General features: G+C 38.3%; 2 protein-coding genes and 1 long non-coding RNA gene across 3 annotated transcripts in view; 2 read left to right on the forward strand and 1 right to left on the reverse strand.

Moving 5' to 3' along the window:
• The window catches only part of LOC108698749, a 6,147-nt gene extending 4,980 nt beyond the window's left edge, over positions 1 to 1,167 (forward strand). The window contains exon 2 of the long non-coding RNA XR_005963435.1: positions 705 to 1,167. This is a non-coding gene — a long non-coding RNA (uncharacterized LOC108698749). The remainder of the gene's footprint in view (positions 1 to 704) is intronic.
• Positions 1,168 to 6,675: 5,508 nt separating this feature from the next.
• On the forward strand, positions 6,676 to 8,910 carry LOC121397086. Its single transcript, XM_041573038.1, has 2 exons — positions 6,676 to 7,719; positions 7,981 to 8,910. The coding sequence occupies exons 1-2, from the start codon at positions 7,469 to 7,471 to the stop codon at positions 8,546 to 8,548; spliced, it is 819 nt and encodes a 272-aa protein (XP_041428972.1). The 5' UTR covers positions 6,676 to 7,468; the 3' UTR covers positions 8,549 to 8,910.
• A 1,530-nt stretch (positions 8,911 to 10,440) lies between these two features.
• On the reverse strand, positions 10,441 to 11,993 carry LOC121397087 (protein ALP1-like). Its single transcript, XM_041573039.1, has 2 exons — positions 11,951 to 11,993; positions 10,441 to 11,599 (listed from the first exon to the last, which is right to left on the reverse strand). The coding sequence occupies exon 2, from the start codon at positions 11,506 to 11,508 to the stop codon at positions 10,720 to 10,722; it is 789 nt and encodes a 262-aa protein (XP_041428973.1). The 5' UTR covers positions 11,509 to 11,599; positions 11,951 to 11,993; the 3' UTR covers positions 10,441 to 10,719.
• Positions 11,994 to 17,030: the final 5,037 nt, after the last annotated feature.

Raw genomic sequence — 17,030 nt, forward strand, 5'->3', positions numbered from 1 at the left:
GGGGCATTTACCCAGCGGGAGGGTTAGGCCAGGAGGGAGGGGGGGCAATACACGGGAGGGGGGGAGGGGGGTTAGCGCCGACGAGGTTTCCTTCCCCTTTAAGTAAATATTGCCCTTTTACATCTCTTGTCTTGAACCACCATTTTATGATGGTCTGTGTGCTGCCTCAGAGATCAGCTGACCAGAAATACTGCAGCTCTAACTGTAACAGGAAGAAGTATGGAAGCAAAAGACAGAACTCTGTCTGTTAATTGGCTCATGTGACCTAACAAGTATAGTTTGTTTGGTATGTTTGTGTGCACCGTGAATCATACGATCCCAGCGGGCTGCCCTTATTTTTTAAAATGGCAGTTTTTTATTTATGATTACCCAATGGCACATACTACTAAAAAAAGTATATTATTATGAAAATGGTTCATTTACATGAAGCAGGGTTTTACATATGAGCTGCTTTATGCAATATATTTTAATAGAGACCTACATTGTTCAGGGATATAGTTTTACTTTAATTGGATTCCCTTTTATCCCCTTAAATTGTGCATTTATCAAATGTTGGAGCAGAAAGTGGAGCTTCAACCGCTGCAATTCTATACAATTAGACATAGTTTCCTTTGTGTAAGTACTTGGGAACATAAATTGCTTCCCATATTTGTTCCCGTTTGTTGTGATTTGGTTATTTTCAAACATTTGCTTTGTCATTGCAGTATGCCATGCTGACAGAAGAAGCATTAGTGGTGTTGGACAACCTGTACTCTTTGCGAGTTCTTGATATCTCAGCATTTGACTCCAGAAGCTATACTAGCTTTTAAAAAGATTACATGCAACAGAGTTTTTTTAATACTCAAAAAGCCAAGTGAGAATGCAAAATACTGCTGCTGGTGATGGAGATATTTTCCCTAAAAGTTGGGATTCCTTGTCTATCATCTTTACATACAACTTCAGATTGCTGACAAACTGTGCTTATGAAACTATTTATAAAGAATTTGAATCTGGTTTTATTTATTTTGTAATCTTATGCAATAGCCAAAATCATCAGGACAAAGACCTGGATTTATTATAATTTTTAAAATAAAATCTTTTTTTTTTCATGATTTATAAAATTAGAATTTAAGTATAAAACAGGGTCATTGTATGCAATCTGCTAAGAGCAATAAAGAGCTACAAAAAGTTGTGTCGCTGGTGCGTTTTTAAAGTGGCATAAGAAGCATTTGCATATTTACAGCAGTTTTTTTTCTGTTGAATTAAAAAAACAGTATTTGTGGCAGAGGTCTTCCAGCTTAACAAAACAAGGGGTATACTCAAGGCACCCAAGGGCATTCTGTATAATTATGTTAGCGTTGACACTAGGGATGGGCGAATTTGACCCGTTTCGTTTTGGCAAAAATTTGTTGCCGGTGAATTGACGCCAATGCCCATTAAAGTTTATGGGCGTCAAAAAAAATTTGTTGCGCAACGAAATTTTTTTGACCCACGTCTTTTTATTTTCACAAACAGCGCCATACAAGTCTATGGACGTAAAACAAGGCGAAAAAATTCACCCATTCCTAGTTGACACATATACTCGATGCTTTACTGAGACTATTCATCATTCACATTGGCTCCTTCCCCAATGGAGTTCCAATCCAAAACTGGCCATACCCTATAACAGTGGGCATACATGGGAATACCAATGCAGTCCTTGATCCAAAGGGAAAATCAAACCTGCCCGATCAACTTCTGTCTATTTTTCAGCCAGATTTTGGTCGAGTGGGCCCGTCGGAGGACCCCATATATAGGTAAGGTGCCGAATTGGTCTAAAGGGCCTCAGTGGGCATCTTAAATCTGCCTGTGTAAGGCTACCTTAAAGGGGTACTGTCAAAACGCATCAGGTAATAGTGCTGCTCCAGCAGAATTCTACACTGAAATAAGTTTCTTAAAAGAGCAAACAGGTTTTTTAATATTTAATTTTGACATGGGGCTAGATATATTTTGTCAGATTCACAGTTGCCCCGAGTCATGTGCCTTGTGCTCTGATAAACTTCAGTCACTCTTTACTGCTGTACCGTGAGTTGGAATGATATCACCCTCCCCCCCAGCTCCCTGAAACAAGGTAAGCACTCAATAGTAAAATCCAGGTCACACTCCATTGTGAACTAAATTCTAACAAAAAAAGCCATGGAAAGGGTTCTGATTCAGAGAACAGGTGTCTGATATGGTTTATTCTGTACAGCACAGTAAACAGCACTAATGTTCTTGATAAACCTACATTTGTGGGTAATTGAATTTACAGTACAATAAAATTTCAATAACATTCAATAAATATATATATATATATAGAGAGAGAGAGAGACAGACTTTGTCCATGTTTGAGATAAATATTATTATATATATTATTATAAATATTATTCATTATGTATATCTTTCCAGCTTTCCCCTGTTACTAAGTTCATCCATCAGCAGCAGATGCATGAGGAATGTATAAATATGTCAGCTATGTTCTCTGGCCAAGTAAACTTTCTGCACCTTTAGTAATCTGACTTTCTGCTTTATGTTTCTAGAGCGCACAATCAAGATAAATCCACAGTCCACTGAGAAACCATTTACTGTACATATACAATCTGCTTCCCTACCCCAGATGCAGCCTGCAGACTTTCATTTAAATACACAGACTTTTCATTGGGCAGTTGATTTATTTTGTGCTTAATGGGATCAGGAAGTAGAATGTAATATGACAAAAATTGCTCTTTTTTTGTAGATATTCTAAATAGTTGGCCATACAGCGGTTAACCTTTTGGGTTAGCGGACAAGAAGTCAGGTGTAACTGTAGAGACTTTATGTCACAAAAATAAAGGAGGAGGCTGAGCCTATGACTAAGAGTTGGACTACACGGATGTTTTCGGTGCGATCCGACGCACTGCGACCAAAAGCCTGCAACAAATCTCATGCAACGGAAATAAGGTAAGCGATAGAAATGTTGGACGAAGTCGCAGCGTTGATCCGACGCTACACAACTGTCAGATGCATACGCTGCGTCGTCGGATCGCGCTGAAAACATCTGTGTAGTCCTACTCTTAGGGGCAGATTTATCAATTCTCGAATTTGGAGTTCATGGGAGTTATTCTAAACTCCTATTCAACTTGGATGAATAGGATCGACCCGGAAAATCGAATTCGAATCGAATTAGATTTGAGTTTTTTCTCCGAATGTCAGGAAGGCTGCAAGCAACAAAATTGATCCCGGGACGTCTTCTATAGGCTAAAACAGCAATTCGATAGGTTTAAAGTGGCAAATAGTCTGATTCGAGTTCTTAAAGGGCCAGTGTATGATAAATCTCAAAAATCAAATTTGAATTTTTAAAAAAACTCGAATTGAATTTTAACAATTCCCTAGTTGATTTTCACAGTTTTGACAATAAAAAAACTAGAAAAATCTCGAATTTTCACTTCGACCCTTGATAAATCTGCCCCTAAGTGTTTTTAACACAAAACACGTAAGGCTGCTTTTATGTAACATAAATCAAGTCTGTACTGTATTTTGCAACTCAAGGGAGTCTTTTCAAGGGGAATTCCAGGGACCATGGATAACTTATTACAAAAAAAATCAAGAAAAACTTCTTGATTTTATTCGCCTGGTAGGGAGACTGCCTTTTTTGAGTGCCGGCTCTGTATATATTCAGTTTCAACTTAACTCATTTACTAATGTTTACTACAATTTACCATGTGTTCTTTTACACAAAATACAACATTTCTCCCAGAATTGCAGTGTAATTGCAGGTGACACAAACTGGAAAAAAATCTTTTGCCAGACACAGGAGGCCCAAATATTCGTTCAACAAATACTAATGCAAGCATTTCCACAGTTTATTTGCAGGTTTCCAGTAATTATTTTTGTTTTTGTCCATTTGTGCTTGTATATAGGAGTGATGTATGCTGCAGCAGTCAGTAATGGATTTAGGGTTGGGCCATCCTGTTTAGAGATGGAAACCATATTATACACTATCTTATGAGTTTATATAAACATAGTTCAGTGCAGCTGTCTGTGCCTAGACTCAAGCTATCTTTTAATAAAAAGCTATTTAAGCTGTGCTGCAATAAACAGGCGTAGCCAGAGATCCAATCCCACTCAAGCATGTACACCCAGTTGGTACCAGTCATACAAGAAAAATTGGTTTTGGCTTTGCTGATCAGTGTAGTGAACCAAACAGAGTTTTCGCAATCAACAGGCAGCCCCCACAGTAATAAATGTACTGGCAACAGCATTGACATTGTAAGAGCAAACCCTTCTGCTTTTAAACATAATATAGGCCAGGTATTTCTGCTTCAGATGAGTGCCAAGTTGGCAAAATGTGAATTTCGAATGCATTTATCTTGAGTTATTCAAATCTAATGTAGCATGTCTGCCACTATGTGCCAATCCCAGGTCAGTGATCACATTGCTTCCAGCAGCCACACCATGTAAATCCCATTCCAGTAAACTGGGCAGTGTTTTTGTGCCTGCCCAGTTTACTGGATTCGTCTGCAACAAAATGGGATTCAATTATGTGCAAAGTGTACCAAAGAGATTCAAAGCCTTCTTAATGCTGCCTCTTCTTTTTATCTCTAAAAATTAAAAAAAAAACCAATAAAACGAAGAAATGAAAGGCTTTTTGTGTGCCTGTACTATAGCAACTAAAGTTTAAATTATTTAATATTCCACAACATCCAGCTGTGCAATAAGTGGCATAATAATGAAAAAAAAATCAAATCATACACTGTGTTAAAATTTAAAGTGCCTCAACCCTTTAAAGGAGAAGGAAACCCCCTGGGTTTTTGCGCCCAGGGGGTTTCCTTCTCCTTTAACCCATTACTTGTATGGGACCACTTATCCAGAATGCTTGGGACCTGTGGTTTTCCGAATAAGGAATCTCTCGGTATTTGGTGTCTCCTAAGAATTTTACATCTACTAAGAAATGATTTAAACATTAAATAATCCCAATAGGACTGTTTTGCATCCAATAAGGATTATTTATATCTTAGTATGGATCAAGTACAAGATACTGTTTTATATTACAGAGAAAAAGGAAATAATTTTTTACAATTTTAACTATTGGAGTCTATAGAAGATGGCCTTTAGATTGAAGCTTTCTGGATAACAGGTTTCCAGATAATGGATCCTATACCTGTGCTAAAACAGGATTGATCAATGTGTTCAGCTTTAATAGTACACAATGGGTTGGTAAAACTGCAATTCTAGCATCCACAGATGGATAGATTCTATTCCCCATATGTAATAAAATGCACTTGATTCAGGCTGTGATATATGTGAATAGCTGCATGTTTGCGCATGTGCAGTAACCCATAGCAATCAATAAGAGGTTTTCTTTTAAACGGGGGCAGTAAATCCTAGATACTGGTTGCTATGGCTGACTACACCTAAGCCAATTTTGGCATGTTTTATTACATAACTCATTTTATTGGCACTACACACTTCTGACCAAGCATTAGTGTATTTTTCTACACATCTTGCAACATCTCTGTCAAAGTCAGGCAATAAAACTTGTTCTCCAAGAAACAAATCATAGTTACACAGTTTAAATTGGGTTGAAAAAAGACAAAGTCCATCACGTTCAACCCCTCCAAATGAAACCCAACATCCATACACACACCCCTCCATACTTTCACAAAAGGAAATAATTTTTTACAATTTTAACTATTGGAGTCTATAGAAGATGGCCTTTAGATTGAAGCTTTCTGGATAACAGGTTTCCATAAATTATATATATATATATATATATATATATATATATATATATATATATATATATATACACACCCAGGGTCGGACTGGACATTGGGGCCTACCGGGTTACAAACCTCCGGGGCCCCTGCACACAATTGTTTTTTTTTTGTGGGGCCGGCAATTCGGGAGAGGGGGCCAGGCCAACGTTTTTTTCCCGGGTTCCGCCCACTCCGTCCCTGTATATACCAATATCTATAATAACTATAGAGTTTAGTATCACAATAGCCTTCGATATTATGTCTGTCCAAGAAATCATTCAAGCCATTCTTATTAGGCTACGGACACACATGCAGATTTAGCAAGCGGTTTCGGCACGGTCTATGCCCCTGTGCAAAAAGGCATATTTATCAAAGGGTGAATTTTCACTTTCAATGGATCCAAGAAAATTCACTGGCACACAGGTGATACTAGCAGGATAAAACTTGCTAATTTATCAAGGGGCAGATTTATCAAAGGTCGAAGTAATTTTTGGGCACTTCGACCATCGAATCGGCCAAATTCGACTTCGATTCGAATTGAAAAACCTTCGAAAACTTGACCACTCTGAAATCGAAGTACTGTCTCTTTAAAAAACTTCAACTCCGACACTTCGCCACCTTAAACCTGCAGAATTGCTGTTTAGCCTATGGGGGACCTCCTAAGAATCTGAGGCTTTTGGGCAAGTTTTGAGAAGTCAAAGTTTTTTTTTTTAAAAAAAATCCTTAGAATCCTTCGATTCGAAGGGTTAAATTTGTTACTTCGATCGAATACGGCCGTTTTCGCTGGAAAAAATACTTTGACTATCGAAGTAGTCAAATTTGATGGTCGATTTTCAAAGTTTTTTTACTTCCAAATTCGATCCTTGATAAATATGCCCCTACACTTAATAAATTAGCATGGTTTAGGCTAAGGCCACACCGGGCGAAAAGTCGCCCGCGATCTTTTAAAAGCGGGTCGCGGCGACAAGTCGTTCGTTTTGTCGTAGCGGTAACAGAAATGTAAATCGCCACGACAAATACACACAGCGCGATTTCAGATCGCCAATAGCTTCGAATCGCGTCCATACCCTTTTTGGAGCGATAGGGGTGAAATAGACTGTACATTAGCAAACATGGCAATCGCCTCTACACTGACACACGGAATGAAATGTCGCCGCGAGAATACGCTACGTCAACACGGAAGTACGCAACGAGAGGACGCAACGAGAAGACGCCCACACAAAACCACGAGACAAGACGCCGACAGAACAAGACGCCGAGAGACGCCGACAAAACAAGACGCCGAGAGAAAACGCTGAGAAAAGACTCAAGACAAAATGCCTTTTCTTTTCAAAAATAGTTTTGATACTGACAGGCTAATTGATCTGGTAGAGGAACGGCCTGCTCTTTATATGACGGAAATGAGTGCATATCACAATAGGCAAAACAGGAAGAAACTTTGGGAGGAGGTGGCATTTCTGCTCATAGAAGACTGGGAATCTCTTGCAGAGGATGAGAAAAACAAAAAAGGTAACTGTTTGTTAGGTATACATACCATGTGCATTCCTTCTTATCCCCGCACTGTTGTCGTGTAACTCGCCAAATTTTTTTTGTCCATCTTTTTGTTTCAAAAAAGTTGGGAGGGAGGTATGTATTTTGGGGACTTTGTGTGAAATTTTTGTGCCTTTGTGTAGCTAGAATGGTAATCTCAGGGCCTATGTTGATTCCCAGTCCAGACCTAGTTCATACCAGTCATGGTTATTTTTCAATTATGTGACACATTCTGCATGAACTGTGTTAGTCCATGTAAAAATATTTATATTTTTCTCATTTTTATTACAGTGAAAGAACTTCAAACACGTTGGAAGAATATTAAGGATTGCTTCCGTAGGGAAGTTTCCTTACAGAAGAATGATTCACGTAGTGGCGCCTCACCCTCAAGACGAAAGAAATATATCTATGCTGACAGGCTGCTTTTCCTGGTCCCCACTTTTACCACAAGACAGTAAGTGTTAATCCACTTTCATAATTTGATTATTGTGATGTCAGACTGTAATTTATTGTTGTGTTGTGCTTAGCATGCAGCACTTTTAAAACCAAACATAAATCCTCCATTTGTTTAGATTTTGAAGGGGGGGTGAACAGTTGTGCTTTATACTAACATATTATCGTATTTGCACTATTTCTCTATTAATAGGATACCAAAAATATGTATGGAACCAATTTCTTGTTTTTATGTTAAATTATCTTAATTGTTTTCTTTTAGAACTTCTGGCAATGTAGAAAATGAGCAACAGGAGGAAAATGAGGAAAATGTTGGTGAAAGTGAAAATATTGGAGAAACATCATCTGGAACATCATCGGGCAGCCCTAGTGCCAGTACCAGTAACACTTTGCATCCCCTTCGACTCTCTCAGGCTGCAAACAAACAGTCAGGGAAAAGAAAAAGGAGCAGCTCTGAAATTGCATCGGGAGATGTCAAAGAGATGATCTCTATGCTATGCACTTCGCTATCTACCCGAGGTGGTCCCAAGAACACTTACCAACATGAGGAGACTCCAGAATTTTCATTTTTAACTGGATTACTGCCCACAATTATGACAATTCCGCAGGCACAAAGACAATCTCTTCAAGTTGAGATGACAAAACTTGTTTATAGATATGTGCCACCAAGTGGTGTGCAATCACCGAACATTCCCATTCCACCTCAGCATTACCCCATGCCACAAACGCCAGGAACAGGAAACTCTTGGTACCAATATCAGTATCCATCCCAAAACACACTCTCAGACCCATATCATCATCCTTCCCAAAACTCCCACACAGACCTTTAATTTATAAATTCTATAGAAGGGCGCTTTAATTTATAATTTTAATTTATATAACACTTACACTGTTTCATTTAGATTTAGCACATGTTGTATATTGTTTTATGTTTATGTGTTGTTCTTTTCTATTGTTGACAAGTATGCACTTTGGTGGTTTTATGTTTGCCCTTTGTTGACGGGAATGGAGATGGGCGGCTGCACTTTTGCACTTTTGGTCCGAAAAGTGAATAGGAATGTTTTTTTTTACCATAATTATTATAATAAAACTTTTTTTATACTGAAACGTTATTGTTTATGATTATTAATAGGACTGACAACTATCGTAGAAGTAAAAATTTTTTTATAATATAAAATTAGAAGAAAAGGCAAAAAACATGCCATATGTACATACAAAAATAAAATAACAAAAAAATTTTTAAGGGTGGCGCTGGTGCTGCAGGTTTTCCAGGGCCAACACCCTTGCCTTTAGCTCCCTTATTTCCTCGACCAGTCGAGCGTGGTCCCAGTCATCTTCTTGGCGACCTATATAAAATTTATTGCATTGTTATTTATGTTTCACTTTTGAAAAAGAAGGGAAGTGGTATGCAATTTAATTTGCACTTACCTGCAGGTTGCTGCTGCTCCTCCTCCTCTAAATGCAGCTCCTCCTGAGCCTCCAGCCACTGCTGCTCCTCCTCCGCCTCCAGCGACTGCTGCTCCTCCTCCGCCTCCAGCGACTGCTGCTCCTCCTCCGCCTCCAGCGGCTGCAGCTCCTCCTCCTGCTGCACTGACTCCTCCTCCTCTGCCTCCAGATGCTGTTCCTCCTCCTCCTGCTCTACATCTGCCCCTGTACAAAATCAAAATTTATCAATATATCAAAAAAAAATTAGCTATCGAAATATATGTATATATGTGTATATATATATATATATATGTGTACATAATCTAATATATACAGATATATATCTTGAAAACGGTCCAAGATCCGGACCGAAACGTCGATACATGTGAATTTTAACATTTGATAAATAAATTAATATTTTAAATAATTCCAGTGTGCGCTGTTAACTACAACCGGAATTCTACATAATTGACAAGACAGCAGCACCTGGTGCACTGTAATCATTAGCACTCATCAGGCAATGTCTATGGGCAACTGACTGCACTCAGACCAAAGGGGGCACACCCCAATTTGCAGTTATTTTTGTTCTTTCACATGGAATTTCAATAAAATTGATTTATGTTTGTGGCTGTCATGTGACAAAATATTGAAAAAGTTTAAGGGGGACAAATACTTTTGCAAACAACTGTGTGTGTGTATATATATATGCGTGTATATATATGTATATGGAGATTGCCAGAGATAGATAATGTAGTGTATCTTAGTTACTTAACTACTCACGGTTTTCATGCAGCTGAACTTGCATTATAAACTCTGGCTCCCTGCACTTGAGGTCTGACCAGAGCCTTTGGAGGGTGCGTCGGTTAAAGCTGACGCCATGCCTGTGACGTAATCGTCGCTTCAGCCGGTGTAGTATTTGTTGTTTATGTGCCCTCTTTCGGGTCACATAAACTGGGAGATTATCCCAAGAAGAAAGCTTGCAATCTCCCATGCCTGAGCATCATTGAGACTATTAATGCCCACCATCTTGCTCTCTATGTCTCTATGTCGCAGGCTAAATAACGCAATGACGTCATGACGACACGACGTATTGCGCAGTTCAGTACATTTACATGCGCAAAGACGCATGCGCAATACCGTGCGTGAGGCCGTGCGTCTTTGCGCATGCGTCTTTGCGCATGCGAATGCACAGAATGAGTATGTGTATATATATGTGTGTATGTATAAGTATGTATATATGTGTGTATGTATAAGTATGTATATATGTGTGTATATGTATGTATATATGTGTGTGTATATGTATATATACATATTGGGAGGGATGGATAAGATAAAGTTTGTGAGAGGCTCAATAAATTTGTCCTGGAACTGGGAAGTTATAGTATTTTATGGAGGGTCCCTCAACTGTGCTAAGTATCAAAAATGTTGTATCTTTTCTTAAACCTGTTTGTTTAAGGAACAAGAGCCCTTCTCAATACAAACATAAACAAAACTGTGAGTGAAAAACAACACAACAACCTTAGTATTTTAAACAGAATTTATTAAAGGTAGCATAAAACATTAGCCTGGTTACAGACTACATGCGGTTTAACTGCCACGGTACTGAGCCATCAGGAGACATAAAATAATTTGCCAAATGATCTCGCACCCTCATTCCTCCTGTAGGACCTCTAACAGGGGCCCAATCAATGTCTGGTATATCATCTGTTAGGGTGTCTTGGTAATTGTAGCCATCCCGAAGCCGCACAAAGTTATGTAAAACACAACCGGCTTTTATCACATTGTCCACAAAATCAGGTTCCAGTTGTATAGCAGTATGGAATACCCGCCATTTGTTGGACAGAATACCAAAAGCACATTCCACCATACGCCTTGCTCTTGATAATCTGTAATTGAAAACTCTTTTCTGAATGGCCCTTTGTGACCCTGGGTATGGCCGCATTATATTTTCCGTAAGGCCAAATGCCTCATCACCCACAAAGACATAAGGCATACAAGGTCCAGCAGTCCCAGGCAATGGTTTCGGAGGAGGTAGTTGAAGTGCCCCTTCTGAGAGTCGGCGTCCGAATGAAGAATTCCTGAAAGCACTAGCATCGCCAGTGCTTCCATAGGCTCCAACATCAATGAGTGTAAAGCAATAATTTGCGTCAACGACAGCCATAAGAACAATGGAAAAGTATTTTTTATAATTAAAGTATTTTGAACCACTTTTGATTGGCAGAGTAACTCGAATGTGTTTTCCATCCAAGGCCCCCAAACAATTCGGAAAATTGGTTTTTTGTTGGAAGTCTTCTGCAATGCGCAGCCATGCATTTTCATCTGGGACTGGCATCACAAGTCTTCTCAGCTCAGACCACATAAGCATACACGTTTCTCTAACAATTTTGGAAATAGTGGATCGACCAATAAGAAACTGGAAATATAAAGAGGAAAATGACTGCCCAGTTGCTAAAAATCTGAAAGAAAGAAAGAAAAAGATAAAGGGTTAGTTATTAAAAATATTACAATGATAGACTTGTATTATTAATAAATGACCATATTTATAACTATATATATATATCACACAGGGAAACCGGACGTTTCGGTCAGCTGTCTGACCTTTTTATAAATATCAATAAGGGATGGTACCCGTTATCCAGAAACCTTATATACAGAAAAGTTCCACATTACGAAATAGACTTAATGTTTACATGCCTTTCTAGTACACTTAAGATATGATGATCTACCTTACAAAAAGATCCATTATCCGGATCACCCCAGGTCACAAATCATATACCATATACCATAAATAAAAACAACACACAAACCTTAGAGTTAAGCATAGTCGTTCCTCGGGCGAAATCGGATCCCTCATCAAAAAAAATTTTTGGAATTTTTCAGGATAACGGCGCAGTTCACTGTATAAAATATGAAACTGTCCACTCTTTAGCCGCTGACTTGTTATGGGATGTACCCAATACTTTCTAGCAGCTGCTCTTTTTTTTCTTTCTTCCTGTAGCAAAAAATAATACAAGTAGATAAGCATAAATAATACTGCCAGCTCATCCTCCATAATGAAGCAGGAGACAACACGCCGCTGAGACAACACGCCGCAGAGACAACACGCCGATGAATGAACAATGACGACTTCCGTTTTCTGCGTGAACATGACGTGCTAGTTTCGCATGGCATTGTGGTATAACAGTCGCTTCCTGTAAATGTCGCTCCTTCAAATCGCTGTAGCAAATGACGATCGCCATGTCGCCGCGACTTTCTTTTTAAAAATCGCGGGCGACTTTTCGCGGCAAAATCGCCTAGTGTGTCCTTAGCCTTATCCTGCTAGTATCACCTGTGTGCCAGTGAATTTTCTTGGATCCGTTGGAAGTGGAGTAGCCGATTCCTCGATTGCTGTGCACCAGGTATCACTGCTTGAGAAGGCCAGGGTGTGCGAGTGCAACTTGATTACTTTCTAATGAATTTTCACTTTCACCCATTGATAATTATGCCTTTCAAAACCCCATAGAAATGAATGGAGAGCGTCGGAATTTCACTCTAGTTGACTGTGGAGATCTCTGACTTCACTCTTTGATAAATATACCCCAATGTTTCCCATTTTACTTGACAAACTCTGTTCTGCTTACAGCTGGCACATGTGTAATCAGCCACCCCCAAAATAAATTAGGGGTGGGTCATTGATCTAAATCTGAGAACATCTGCTTGTAGTCTTAACTATGGAAACTGCATGTATAGCTCTTGGCAAAAAGTAAGGATTACACATGGAATCAAACCACATTAACGGACTCTTCTCTTCCATGGCATAAGAGGCACCAGAGACTGACATCTCTATCTGAAGTTCTAGATTTTGGGCACATTTCATTCAACATTTAACATTAAACTCAGTATGATTGTTATACCAAAAGGATTCATGCAGCTTAGTCAGGATTAAGAACAAGGTACTGTTTTATTATTACATTTATTCATTGTTTAAAATTAGAATAATTTGCTTTAAATAGACTCTGGGAGATGGCATTCTTGCAGCTCTCTGGATAATGGGTTTCCAAATAAGGGATCCCATACCTGTAGGAGATTACCACTTTCAGTATTTTGATCAGTGCAAGAGGATCTTTGTCATGGCCAAACAGCAAGACAGACAAACAACCATATCTGATGCTTTGGATTTGATCTGATTTGATGTGGATGTGCCCTTTACAAGAAAAACCCACTTAGTATCATTGGAATTTCTGCATTCTAGGCATTTTTCCTTTTTAGTGGATTTACTATTATTTTTTCAGTGATTTTCTCCATGGCCCATTAGTCACTAGACTTACAACTATATCTGGAGTTTTGTATTTTGATTTCAACTCAATGTTACTGCAAAGATTTTCAGTTTAACAACATTGTATTGGTAAGTTTTGTTTTTGCACATGCTTGTTAGTTTGGACAGATAAATATACATATTCCGTTATCCGGAGACCCGTTATCCAGAAAGCTCCGAATTATGGAATGGCCGTCTCCCATAGACTCAATTTTTATCCAAATAATCCAAATTTTAAAAAACGATTCCTCTTTTTAGTGATTAAACAGTACCTTGTACTTGATCCAAACGAAGATATAATTAATCCTTAATGGAAGCAAAACCAGCCTATTGTGTTTATTTAATGTTTAAAGGATTTTATAGTAGACTTGAGGTGTGAAGAGCCAAATTACAGAAAGATCCATTATCTGGAAGACCCCAGGTATATATATATATATATATATATATATATATATATATATATATATATATATATAATATTTAATTTTGTTTTTTTGTGGGCTGGCTAAATTAATGGGTGCTTGGGCCATACACATGAAACATAACTTTTTAAAAAAATCCCCCTGATTTCCAAACTAGGTGTATGAACTGCCAGAAAGGCAGTATCTCTGCATTTGCAATAGCAGTAATGATTCAAGCCAGAAATAATGCTCTGTGCAATCTGCAGAGAGATCTCTGGCACTTGAGAAGCACAGATTTCTTTGCACAGTTGAGAAATGTACAAAAGCAGCCGCACTGTGGATTCCAGCCAGGTGGGTAAAGCAATATGCATTTGCATCTAGTTATATTTGTATTTATGTAGCACAAATTGTATATAGCTCAACCTGCCCTACCACCCTAGAGATGAGTAAATTTCCCAGGAATCACAAGTAAGGCATATTTGGTGGTAAAAGGACATTGTTAAGAAATTAAATATTTGTATATTTCACACATTTATGATCATGCTTAAAAAAAAAAATCGAAATTATATAGTTGCCCTTGATTGATTTCAATAATTTCACTTTTCTTACAAAATGTAAATGTCTGCAATAAGGTATAAAGCCTAGCTTATACTAAACGTGGAGGTGATGCAAGTATATACTGTATGCCTCAATACTAGCTGCATGCATCAGATGCTATGTAATGTCCTTTTGTTAGCTTTCAGGTAATGCACAGAAATGTATATAGCTCATACTTTTAGATGCACATGGCATACACTTTAAATCCATGTGTAAAGCACCAAACTGGATAAGGAAATTACATTTAAGATTGTTAGTTTATATTATTGAAAGATTACAAGTACAAAACACAATCATCAGTATAAGTTGAAGCTTCTGCATTTGTAAAACTGGAAAAATATAGCTGCCTAAGATATACCGCAGATTGCATTTTACAGGTTCATTCCCCAGAGCACTGCTGGTTCTGGAAATCACTCCATTCTGATTTCTTTTAATACCAGCCACAGCAACTCAGTCAGTCTGTCTGTCAGTCTTTTCTGATATTAATTAATAGGCAGCAGAGCCACTGCACACGTTTCATTTACACAGCATATGGCTGGTCCAGTCACCCAATGACTTTCTTTCTGGTTCCCTACTATTTACTCTTTAGAACTGTTCTGAAATACATTACGTTATAACTAAGCCCACTGGGCTATTGTCTGCAGAGCATTAGTGGGAAAGTGTGTTGGAGAGAGCCTAATGCTTGGTAAACATGTTAGCTGTACCAACTTACTGCATGCATTAGCATTAAAGGGAAAAATATCTTGGTTATGTTGGTATGTATATTTGTATTTAAAAAGTGCTGCTGGTGTACACACAAAGATGCTTTTAGCAGCACATTTAGTTCAGCAAAGTGCAACATGGCACCATTATTTTCCTTGTAGTTTTTGGTGTCTCTTTGAAACATACTAAACTATGTTGAGATATAATGTACAGTATGTATAATTTTTATTTATATAGCATTACTTATGTACACAGCGCTATACAGCAGAACAATAAGTTAATAGAACAAACAGAGGGCCATTACATTAATAAATACAAGTAAATACAAAGTACAGTTACAATAAAAGAGGACGGAAGGTTCCTACACCATAGAGCTTGCAATCTAAATGGGAGTATATGCACCAATAATACTTTATGTGCTGCACATATTAGTATCTATACCACTGACACAAAAATATCCGCGTGCCAGTGTTGTACATTCTACACTTCTGGGTTTCTTTTTGATCTATACTGCACCACATGTTAACTGGCAACAAATTATAAGCGGCACATTGCTTCACTTTACTAAACTGCCAGACAAGTCTCTATGTCTTTTCTCAGCAAATGGCAGCCCTGATACGATGTGCTGCCTGCTAACTTGCATGCAACCTGCAAATTTACTAAAGGGTGAAGTGACTAACGCGGGCGAAAATTACTAATGGTCGCTGGCGTAACTTCGCTAGCGAAAGAGATAGACTCTATCGGTACATCGCTCCCTAACGCCTGGCAAATTTGCGCTCTGGCAAATGGATGTAACTACAAAAATTCACTAAGATGCAAATTTTACTGAACATTACCTCTTGCACCAGACTTGCCTTTGCCAGTTCAGACCAGGCAAAGTGCAATATAGTAGCTAGGAGTTACAAAAAAATAGTTAAAAAAAAACGCTAGCGTCTTTTCCTTTTTCAGGGTGATAGGCTGAAAAAGAGAGTCGATTTTTTTGGGGTAACCGTCTTCCCCCCTACATTTCCTAACATATGGCACATAAACTATACACTGGGCTCATGTGTAGGGCAATATAACAACTGTTTTTATTTAATTAAGGTTTCCCGAGCTTGTGTAGTGTAATGTATTAGCTGCAACATATACATCCATTGAACTTTAACTTCCCGCTGTATGCAAATTTCGCTTCACTTGGCGCAGTAACACTAGCGCAACTTCGCCAGCATTTGGCTCCCTGGACGCAACTTCGAATTTTAGTGAATTAGCGTTGTCCTGCCAAATCTAGCCTGGAGAAGTGTTGTGTTGTGAGCGAAGCCGTTGCTGGCGAATTTTCGGGGGTTAATGAATTTGCCCCATAGACTCCGTTGTAATTAAATCATATTTTTACATTTAAAAAGTATCTTGTACTTGATCCTAACTAAGATATCATTAATCCATTGTGGTGACAAAACAACCCTTTTGAGTTCAATTTATATTTAAATTGTATTTTAGTAGACTTAAAGGAACAGTAACATCAAAAATTTAATTTGTTTTAAAGTAATAGAAAGGTAATGCAGTGTTGCCCTGCACTGGTAAAACTGCTGTGTTTGCTTCAGAAACACTACTATTGTTAAAATAAATAAGCTGCTTTGTAGCAATGGGGCAGCCATTGAAAGGAGGAAAGGCTCAAGTTACACAGCAGATAGTAGATACGTTCTGTTGAACATAATGTTATCTTTTATCCTGTGCCATTTAGCCTTTTGAATTTCTGCTATTGCTACTCAGCAGCTTGTTTATATGAACTATAGTAGTTTTTCTGAAGCAAACAAACTAGTTTTACCACTGCAGGGCAACAGTACATGATATTTTCATTACTTTAAAACTGTTTAATTTTTTTGTGTTACTGATCTGCAGGCCCGGATTTGTGGCAAG

This window comes from Xenopus laevis, chromosome 8L (genome assembly GCF_017654675.1).
Source record: "Xenopus laevis strain J_2021 chromosome 8L, Xenopus_laevis_v10.1, whole genome shotgun sequence".
Classification (NCBI taxonomy): domain Eukaryota; kingdom Metazoa; phylum Chordata; class Amphibia; order Anura; family Pipidae; genus Xenopus; species Xenopus laevis.

Bases quoted from the DNA above. Each gene is read 5' to 3' on its own strand.
- LOC121397086 (XM_041573038.1), top strand. From the start codon at position 7,469: ATGGTTATTTTTCAATTATGTGACACATTCTGCATGAACTGTGTTAGT. The intron at 7,720-7,980 runs GTAAGTGTTAAT...GTTTTCTTTTAG, and splicing joins CCCACTTTTACCACAAGACA to AACTTCTGGCAATGTAGAAA.
- LOC121397087 (XM_041573039.1), bottom strand. From the start codon at position 11,508: ATGCTTATGTGGTCTGAGCTGAGAAGACTTGTGATGCCAGTCCCAGAT.